The 11,061-nt window shown below is 37.6% G+C and overlaps 1 protein-coding gene across 1 annotated transcript in view; it reads right to left on the minus strand.

Moving 5' to 3' along the window:
* Positions 1-8,650, minus strand: part of LOC107712421 (ammonium transporter Rh type A-like) — a 17,603-nt gene extending 8,953 nt beyond the window's left edge. Inside the window, exons 1-3 of the mRNA XM_016517662.1 lie at positions 8,383-8,650; positions 3,124-3,307; positions 2,813-2,963 (exon numbers count right to left, since the gene is read on the minus strand). Coding sequence (XP_016373148.1) covers positions 2,813-2,963; positions 3,124-3,307; positions 8,383-8,566 — 519 coding nt within the window. The 5' untranslated portion in view covers positions 8,567-8,650. The remainder of the gene's footprint in view (positions 1-2,812; positions 2,964-3,123; positions 3,308-8,382) is intronic.
* Positions 8,651-11,061: the final 2,411 nt, after the last annotated feature.

Raw genomic sequence — 11,061 nt, forward strand, 5'->3', positions numbered from 1 at the left:
CTTCAACCACTGTGTGCTCAGTTTTGCTGTGTGCTTTGGGTCATTGTCATGTTGGAAGGTAAACCTTCTTCCCATTGACAACTTTCTGGCAGAGGGCAGCAGATTTTCCTCAAGAATTTGTCAGTATTTTGCCCCATCCATTTTTCCTTCTATCCTGACAAGCGCTCCAGTCCCTGCTGCAGAGAAACACCCCCATAACAGGAGATCACCACCTCCGTGCTTTACTGGAGGAATGCTGTTTGGATGGTGAGCTGTATTGGATTTCCGCCAGACATATTGTTTGTTGTTGAGGCCAAATAATTCAATTTTAGTCTCACCTGCCTCAGAATCTTAAGGTGCGTTTAGTCAAAGCTCAGTCGTGACTGCATGTGGTCTTTCTTGAGGAGTGACTTTTTTCTTGCAACCCTCCCATACAAGCCACATTTGTGGAGAATTTGTGATATTGTTGTCACATGCACACAATGACCACTCTTTGTCATAAATTCCTGCAACTGCTTCAGAGTTGCTGTAGGCCTCTTGCCATTTTTCCTTCTATCCTGACAAGTGCTCCAGTCCCTGCTGCAGAGAAACACCCCCATAACAGGAGATCACCACCTCCGTGCTTTACTGGAGGAATGCTGTTTGGATGGTGAGCTGTATTGGATTTCCGCCAGACATATTGTTTGTTGTTGAGGCCAAATAATTCAATTTTAGTCTCATCTGCCTCAGAATCTTCAAGGTGCGTTTTGGCAAATCTCAGTTGTGACTGCATGTGGCCTTTCATGAGGAGTGGATTTTTTCTCGCAAGCCTCCCATACGAGCCACATTTGTGGATAATTTTTTATATTGTTGTCACATGCACACAATGACCACTCGCTGTCATACATTCCTGCAGCTGCTTCAGAGTTGCTGTAGGACTCTTGGTAGCCTCTCTGACCTGTTTCCTCCTGCTCTTTCATCCAGTTTGGAGTGACGTCCTGATCCAGGGAGGGTCTGTGTTGTACCAAATACCTTCCACTTCGTAATAATAGACTTCACTGTGCTTCTAGTAGTGATGTGTCGTTTGCGAACGAGCCAGCTCTAAGAGCCGATTCTTTGTAGCGAACGAGAAGACCCGACTCCCGTCGGGGAGAGCCGAATCTTCAGCCAGAGCCTTCTATTTTAGCCCAATTTAGCAATTATGAATGGTTCGTGAGTTGGTACGCAATTTTTTATTCAGTGTTTTCATAAAAGCCTTATTTTTATGCATTTTTCGTAAAAAAAAAAAAAAAAAAATACACATGCGGCTAATCACATGGGAGGATAGACTAGGATCATACCATTATGTGAAAGAAAGAAGGGGGACACACGAGTGTAGTGGTAAAGGCCAGGTACACAGAGCGACAAAGAGACGGTGGATCCGGATTTAAACGCAAGTGCGTTGGTTAAGGTTGGAAGACACTGCATTGTTGCAGCATCAGTCCCCTTTTTAGAGAGTGTTCTGAAAAACAGGACAAATAATCACAGAGAGGAGAAATCGCATCAGCACACCCAAGCTGAGGCATCTGATATTTCTGAATGCCAACCTGCACTAAAGACTAAAGTGTCTTAATGTTAAGACTTTTGCCTTTATTTATTTGATTTGTTTGCTGTGGTTCTGTGTTCAATTAAAGTTTTATTAAAATATTAAATAATAGTAACTGTATATTTTTGTAACGAAAAAAATGCATAAAAATAAGGCTATTATAAAAACACTGAATAGAAAATTGCTTACCAACACACAATCCATTCACAATTGCTAAATTAGGCTAAAAGAGAAGGCTCCGAGTGATACTAAATGAAGAGCCATTTGGGAGCCGTAAGAGACAGCTCTTCTAAGGGAGCCGAGCCAAAAGAGCCGGACTTCCCATCACTAGCTTCTAGGCATTGATAAATCCTTTGAATTTTTTTTTTCTCCGATCCATCTCCCGGCTTGTGCCTGTTCGCAACTTTATCCTGGAGATCTTTTGACTGTCTTGCCACCCATAGTTGATTGTTTGCTTCAGTTGCACTACCAAGGACTGAAATGCTCCAGGAAATCTCTTTTCATGCTGAGCTGATCAAAATGAGCACAGCTGATCACAGTTGAAAGTGAAATGGCTTTGTGTGCCTTTGAGAAGGTGATTAGCTTCACCTAATTGAGTTTACAAGTCATTTTTAGGAGGGGGGGGGGTGATCCATTTTCAGAATCAGTGATTCTGTTTTTATTATTATTATTATTATTATTGTTATTTTCTGACATATTGGTGTTATATCTTTCACTTGGATGTTATAAGTTGCACTGAGTAAATACAGCTGGATAAAACAAAAACTGTCCGTCTTCATTTCAGTCTGCAAAGCAACAAAATTTGATTATTTTAAATGGCGGTGATTCTTTTCTATACCCACTGTATATCTTCTTCAAGATGAAGAAGATGTTTTGCACACTGTGTTTCGGTTGTTATTGTAACACTGGGTGTGTTCATTAAGTTTAATCTGCCAACTTTAGGAAGGAGAAAGAAAATTGCCTAAACTGCTTTTCCTTCATCTTTGACCCAGCTTCCTTTTGTAAGGAGTTCCTTGCAGGATCTCAGATAGCATGAAATTTCACGAGGCTCTGCTACCAATATTAAGGAACCTCAACCTAATTAAAAGTAGTATTACAATTATGCATAAAGTTTAAACCTACACTAAGAACTTGATCTGGTGAAAATCAAGTTAATGATCAAATAAGGATGGAAGTGGCTTCACAATGATTCCCCCAGAATACTAAAACAAATTATCATTGCAGTATATGCAATGATTTAAGTATATGAACTAATGAGCCTGTACATACATTAAGGACTTCCACAACCAAATGCTCATTGATGCAGAAGATAGTGATCTCCAGCAGGGTCATGATGAGAAGCTGTACAGGGCTGGTTTTTCCCAGAACCGCTCCAAACGAGATCAGAACAGTCGCTGTACTGAAGTCAGCATTAATCATTCTGCAGAGAAGGAAATATGGGACAGATAAAAAGTTTTACTCATGGGCATATTTAGTCAAATACAACAGAACATCTAGCTTTTAACTATTTTGATAGATGATGAAATAATAATCAGTTTTGTCACCCAAAATCCCCCCCATAACCAAAAAGTTGAGTTTACTTTTCGATGCTGACTCTTATTTTTCCGTCATGCATATGCCAGATGTTCTGGAGGAGAAGACCCCATTGCAAGCCAAAGGCAGCCAGCAATAGGTTGATGCCCACACTGCTGAAGCCATATCTCTTTAGGAAGGTCATCAGGAAACCAAAGCCAATGAAGATCATCACGTGTACATCCTGAAACACTGGACACATGGATAAAGAGTTTATGAGAAAGAGCTCCACATCTGAAGCCTGAAATTAATCACAGCATTCTAGAACCACATTTGGTTCATCTGCAGTTTGAACAGGTCAGCATTGAAAGGGTGCACTGTTGTGCTATATCAGTAAATATCAACGTAAATTTCTGTCTGTCTATCACACAAAGCTATTGTGTGACTTAAAGAGACAGTTCACCAAAAATAACAATCCTGTCATCATTTACTCACCCTCATGTCGTTCCAAACCCATAAGACTTTCATTCATCTTTGGAACACAAATTTAGATATTTTTAATGATATCTGAGAGATTTCTGTCCCTCCATTGACAGTCTATGCAACTACCACTTTGACGCTTCAAAACATTTAGAAAGAGATTGTTGATCGGTTTAGTCCAAATTTTCTGATGAGATTCGATCTCTTCATATGATTAACGGATTTCATTTAGGCTTTTATTCACGTGTAAACATTAATTAATGCACACATCAGTTATGGCAATTGGAAGCTCAAGCTAAAAATATCTTCATTCGTGTTCTAAAGATGAACAATTGGGTCTTGGGCTCACAAGAACAAAATGAGTCTTATGGGTTTTGGAACGACATAAGGGTGAGTAAATGATGACAGAAAGAATTTTCATTTTTGGCTGAACTAACCATTTAAGAATACTTGAAACATAGCGTACAGTGGGCTACTTGATACATCTCTGTGCTGTTTTGATATTTTTGTTCTTTGACAGGTATTGTACATGTTTCCACACAGAAACAAAACCAGAATACGCAACATAAAGAGTGAGTAAAGGACATAATTTTCTTTTTAGGGTGAACTGTTCATTTTATGGTGCAGATCTCTTCACAGTGAATGCGTAACATGTTTAGTAGCAATGTAATTCTTGATTAACAGCTGTACACCTAGAATTGTTACACAGCGACACACTGACACATTCTGTTTTAAGTCAGAAATCTCTTTCAGAATTGAATTGCCAGAACAATTCAATAACCATGCTCTTTCTGTCGCTGTGCAAAGGTCTTGTGTGCTGTTCTATAAGACTATGAATGACAGCTTAAGAAGTTGCCCCTATTGACCTTGTTGGCGTGTATAATTTTATTAAATTCACATGATTCTGAGTGTTAAAATGTACTTATTCCAGGATCTGTCACATTCAAAGCAAACCAGGCTCCAGCCTTTTCAGTGCTCTAACTGGCTGCAAAATGACAAACTATAAGACAGTTTTGTACATGTTTCTGAACATGGCATTGCACATGCACTGCAATTTTGAATAGATGCACATGCAATGCACATGTAAACGAATTGGACTGCAAAGATTAGGGTCCATATAAACAGGACTTTCATACCAAGTGATTTGAAGTCATTCCTTTTCATGAATGATACCCAACATTGGGGATTGAAACTATGTCAGAAATTGAGTGATTTTGATTCATGCAGTAAAAATCGAATTGCTATAATGTATATTACACTGCTGCATTTTGAATTAATGCATCCAGAGTGTTTCCCTTCTGAGACGCTGATGGATGAATGGAAATGCAAACATGTATAACAATTTCTATAAATTCATAATAACTGAATGTGCACACTGATTGTCTTAACAACACATAGCGCCAGTCCTGCTGGCCTTTGCCCATCTTTCCTGCAGAGAGGAAATGAGTTGTAGACTATCCAACTCAGGAAGCTGTACAGTCAACATCCCTGGACACAAAGATAGGATACAGTCCAGAACACCTGATTCATCAGTAAGGCCCGTTTTCAGACTACACAATACAAACCATATTATTGTGCCTGCTGATAATAATCAGACACATTAATGATTGTCAGGACGTTTAAAAAGGATCTCATTGTCAGTCCCAAGAGAGATGAGTGGAACTATGAAGCCTGAACTTTCAAAAGGTGCGGCACCAGGCTTTGAATAGGCAAACATTCAGTCTTCCTTGGAATGCGTCCACCCATTCAGTAATCGACACGAAATCTAAACTTGCCAGTAACAAACCCAAATAGTCATCAATCATAGTGCTCATGGTCTGACATCTGCTAAGCTCATCAAGACCGATGACCCCTGTAAGTACTACTAACTAAGTTTAGTGGTGAGGCACTTTGATCAGGACTCAAATAAATGATCAATAAACTATCATATCCTCATTTTATACCTCATGCTGTCAGCAGACCATACACAAAGAACCACTGTACGATGATGCAGTAAGAAAAAAGACTAAACAGGAAAACTTTAGATAAATACGCAATGATTAAAAATCAGCAAATTTCAGTCTTATCTTGCTGTGCAAGCCATCTAAAAACAAACAAACAACTGAATGTGATTTATCACTGCATACACTCAATTCTCAATGGTCATTTTTAATGTTTCGTGGAAACAAAGGATCCCCAAAAATGTGATAGAATCTAGTTTTGTTATATCATCACAGCCCTTCCCATCCTTCTAACTTCCCGTGGTACTACAGTAGTGTTCTTTCTCTGTCTTCAAGCAGTCATTTACTTTATTATCACTAGTCTTTGATGGTTGTTGTGAGTACTAAAATGTGGTCCTGCTGAAAACCCCTCAAAAACATTTAGGTGGGCCTCTGACACGGATGAAACAGAGGTTATCAACCCTTATCAGATGTCGCATGACCCAAGTCTTTTCCACTGATCTTTCTGTTGATCTTGAGCTATATATATTTACAATGATAAGGTTGGCTTTTCACTGAAAGTCCAATGAAAGGTGGCTATTTCATGTATGCAAACTTTGGAAGAGCATCATAGTGGAATTCAGATCATCTTGCCGGCTGAGTAAAGGTGCACAATCCATTTTTCCCAACTGTTGGCTGATACAACAAACAGAATAATATTCCCAGTGAAAGTTTTCGTATTTCCCACATGCAACAGATTTGCTGATAAAATCTCAAAGGCTCATTTTCCTAATGGGTGGAAAGTTTCCCCTCTTTGTGGATGTTCAGCAACTTAATTACATTCTGTCATCTCTAATTTAGAGCACAGTGACATAACTCAGCTATATGTGTTTTCTTTGTTGCCAAGATTAAAGTGTCCTTTATTTTATTTTCTTTGAAGCTGTTCTCACTCATTTCTGGAATGCCTTGCGTGTATGTACCAAAGTGACAGATGGCCTTAATTTTCCCAGTCTATAAACACATATGCTTTTTATTTTTCTTTCTTTTTCACATATCCTTTTAATCATTTTTAAAGGTCATCAGGTTCAATGGGTGGCAAATCATTTGTATACTCCTATTAGTATTTAGTTTTTGTTAAACAGACATGCCCATCACTTCAACATTTTTAAACTTAAGCTACTAAGAATGTTGTGTGAAGAAAAATTCATTAAAGTGACTAAATTGATAATCTCTGAACACACCTCTTGCAACTCAAAGGCAAAAGAGTTATTATCTAGGGTGAATATTTATTGTATTTAATCTGATTGCTTTGAATTTCACAAATGAACAAATTTTGTTTATAGGATAAAGGGGGCTGGGATAGTCCAGTGTCTCTGTGAGGTACTCTGAAAACCACAAACAAAGTTACAACTGCAATTAAGAAACAGATGACAGTTCTTATCAAACCCTAGACAAAAGTATCCAATGACATTAAGTTTAATGTACTTGTCAATGTAATAAAATGAGTCAGATTTCAAAGAAATTTTTGAAGGGTTGAATGGAAACATTGAGGACACATGTGACACTGAGACTAATCTTGCATGTTCATACTCTCCACACCCCAGAGTTGGTTTCAGTCCAAACCGTGTCCGCGCAAACAACCACGAGTGCAATTTGAAGATAAAAGAAAATGAGGGCATTTTACAACTAATGCATGTCATCTCTGCCAATTAGCAAACCATGTAGAGAAAATTAAAGGAATGCAATTAAAGTTTAAAACTTCTCAAAGGAAACATACAGTGTTTCTGTTTACTTGAATGAATAATTCCTTTTAGAATAGATTCTGCAGATCAGTGGTTCTCAACTGGTGGGTCAATGCCCAAAATAAACAGGCTTATCGACTTTTTAAGGGGAAGCGAGAATGTTTCCCTTATATTTAGTTGTTGACATCAAATGATGTACATCCAGTCAGTATTTTGGCTCAAATTCTTGTCATTTCATAGACATCTACACAAATACCAACACAACACTGAAAACCATGAACAAAACTATGCACGATAAACATATGACCCAGATTATATTACATACACATTTATTGTGCAACCATAATGCATTCTGTGCAATTCTTGGCAGCTTAGAGTATGAAACCATCAACATTAAATTAAATTAAATTAAATCCAAATTGGCCAATTTACCTATTCAGTCTACAGTATGTCTTGTTAATAATTTTATATGTAAATGAAATGATAATGTTAATAGCAATGACAGAGTTTGATCATACAACCTTTTTTTGTTTGTTTTCATTTGCAGTCTACATTAAATAGTTTTGTACTGTATTGTGTCACCAGTTGATGTTCAGTGTAAGATCTGGCTCCTGAATCAGAACCAGTTGAAAACCACTGATCTAGATGGATGACATGGATAAATAACCAAAGCTGACCTTCATCACCCTCTCCTCTTTGTCTTTCTCCTGAGAGTGCAAGAGCTGGTGTCATTACCTCCCCTCCGGAGGGAGTATTTTTAGGGACTTGCGTGCTATGAATGAACATTAGTGAAATATTGGCGCCAAAGCCTTCACAGAAATAAAACACTCAGTCAGTGAAACACTGATGAGTGAGTAGTACAATGAAACTCAATAGCAAAGTTGACTAGAGTAAATATCAACCTTAAAGAGGATCAATTCATTTGCAAATCATCCAGCAAATATTTTATTCAGACAATGGCCAAAGACAATGAAATGTTAACAGCATTTCTGCAGCAGTCACTGCCATTTTCCAACTGTTTCCACCTGATCTGACTCTTAAAGTTATAACATAATGTGTTCAGGTTGAGTCAAAATACTATTTAAATACTATTTTAGAATTAACTGAAACCAATCAATTTGTTGTCACAACAAGACCTCATATATACACTATTCACAACATATATATTGTTCAGGGGAATACTTACTGGGATAAAGGGTCATGGGGCTGCTTGAATGAGTTGTATTCGATTCTGCATGACTCCCATCATGTCCGTGAGCATCACCGGTGTCATATACCACAAGAAGAGCGTACAGGACAATGGTCACGGCTTCCAGTGTTAAGGCCAGAATGGGAAACTTGAGCCTCATGTTGGTGGCATATGATGGCATGCTCAACACCTTCTCTGTCTCTGCTGTTCTTCTGGGTGATTCTCCCTCTTGTTTCTAACTCTCACACTCCTCATGCAGTCCGTGGCTTGTGGGGGGAGTGCAGAAAGTGGCATGTGGTTTTGAATTGGCTGCAGGATTTGGAAGACCAATGGCAAGAGAGATCCTTAAGGTGGGGACGGTCACACCCCCTGTATTTGTAGGAATGGATTTCCTCTCTCCTCCTACTTATGTAAATGAAGAACAGTGTTTTAAATGCACAAACGTAAATAAATAGAAGCATTTATGGCTTATATGTCTCCAAAGAGAACCATAAATATGAGAACACTTGAAGATTGACAACTAAGTATTATACACTTTAATTATACACTTTAATTATTGTTTGTATTATATGGAAATTCCATGGTTTACCACATGATTGGTTACACATTGTAATAATAAAAAAATGTTTCATGGGTTTACACTGTAAACATTAGAATTTATTATTTTTCATCATTGCCTTCTAATTTGCTTTTATATTGCTTGGAATCTGTGTATTTTGGTTCCTCTTTTATTCTGAACACGCCCTGAAGTGTGAGAGTTGAGTAGTAAAGCGTGAAGCAAGCAAATGTTGTTGGTAATGTTATTTGGTTCTCACATCCTAAATAAAGAAATGTATTTTGTGTACCCAACAATGTTAACAGCAAAGATTCATGGAGCGACAAAAAGGGACATATGATTTTAAAACATAAAAACAGATGAAAATAAACATACAATATTAAAACACTCTGAAATGCCTATAACATTTTTAGAATTTTTAGAAACATTAGAATAAAGTAAACACTCAGCTTATTGTACATTTTGAATGAGTTGAAATAATTTGACAAAATGATAACTTTAATCACGTGGCTTGTTAAAGATGGATGTACTATTACTTTACTAAGAAATCAGTCTTAAAATTTCATCTTATGTCTTATAAAAGAATTATATTGTAAATAATAAACCCGAATAACTACATCTGAATTCAAAATGATGACAAATATTCATTTATATGACTAGATAGATTATATCATAAATAGATCGCTTGGACATAAATTTTTCTGGTTCCACTTGAAGGACCCATCGGTATTCTGAGAGACGTATCTATGGAACAGAATATCATAGAATATTGGAGGTGGGCTCTGTTAACTTGTGATATTAATTAAGTGCTTAGCATGCACTTACAATGACCCAGCAACCATTATTAATGCAATAGAAGCCACATACACTGTGGTGACCACATTGCAATGTGCTACAAACGCTTTAGAAACACCCTGAATACAGTCTTCAGGGCCCTAGATTATATAGCCCATGTTATTTTTCAGAAAATGTAAATATTGACATTGCAAAATCCACAGTGTTAAATTAAGGGGGCATTTACACGACACAGTTTTCAACTAAAAACAGAAAACTTTTTATGCATATTGGCCATTCATTTTCACGACAACAGCATTTTGGGGGCCTGAAAGCACAGTCTTTTGAAAAAAAGGGTTTTAAAGTGCAAGTTTTTGAAAATTATACCGTTGTCGTCTCGCGACTTTCGCAATCTTGATTGTTTGTATTCAGCACTCTGTAGAAGAATGCATATGTAGTGTTTCTTTACAAATTGCCATTGCCACCTGCTGGCCTGGCATAAATAATAAATCATTTTAGTCACGCAGATCCGTGTGAAGAGAGATATAATTTTGACAACATTGTCATCTTTACGCAACACTTTTAAAAAACACAAAGGAAAAACTTACTTTACCCTAAGACTGTAGACACTACATGGCATTAAACATAACACTGAAGTGGTGGTGCAGTTAATTAGAATACTGATAACTGAGTGATGATGGATCATTAGTAATGACACCTGCTATTAACAAGCAGAATCACTGAAGGAAAGATGGAAGAACAAGCTCTTGGTGCATAAAGAAGATCTGTAAATTTGCAAAGACTAAAGTCTCAAATCCAAAGAGAAATTCTTTATAAAAGTTAAGAGTCAACCACGCCTACCTAAAACGGCTCATTCTAACACGCCCCCACATGTCTACGTCACGATGTGGGAAGATTTGCATAACGCCACCCAAATGTTCACGCAAAGAAAGAAAGCGTAACTTTTATTCTCGCTGTAGTATTGTTGACGCTGCAGCCATGTCCTGAAGACGCTGTGTGCTTCGTTGTGAAAGCGAACCTACTTTGTTTGTTCTTCCAAAAGAGGACACGACTAGAAATCAGTGGTTAAGTTGTATTTACAACAACGTTCCAGAACAGTTCAACCCAAATATTCAGATGTGTGCAGCACATTTTATGGAGGACTGTTTCCTGATCCTGGAAGAGTAGACTACAATGCCGGCTGTTCTGACTCACAGACTGTAAGTAAGTTTTTTATATTTAAACGATTTGCCACTGATGATTCAAACGCGAGCTTTGAGCAGTGTAGAGTAACGTTAGCGCTTGTTGTTTCTCCGATCACAAATGCAGACATGGTTTAATGTTTA

This window comes from Sinocyclocheilus rhinocerous, unplaced genomic scaffold (assembly GCF_001515625.1).
Source record: "Sinocyclocheilus rhinocerous isolate Xijiao unplaced genomic scaffold, SAMN03320098_v1.1 scaffold2613, whole genome shotgun sequence".
Lineage (NCBI taxonomy): Eukaryota > Metazoa > Chordata > Actinopteri > Cypriniformes > Cyprinidae > Sinocyclocheilus > Sinocyclocheilus rhinocerous.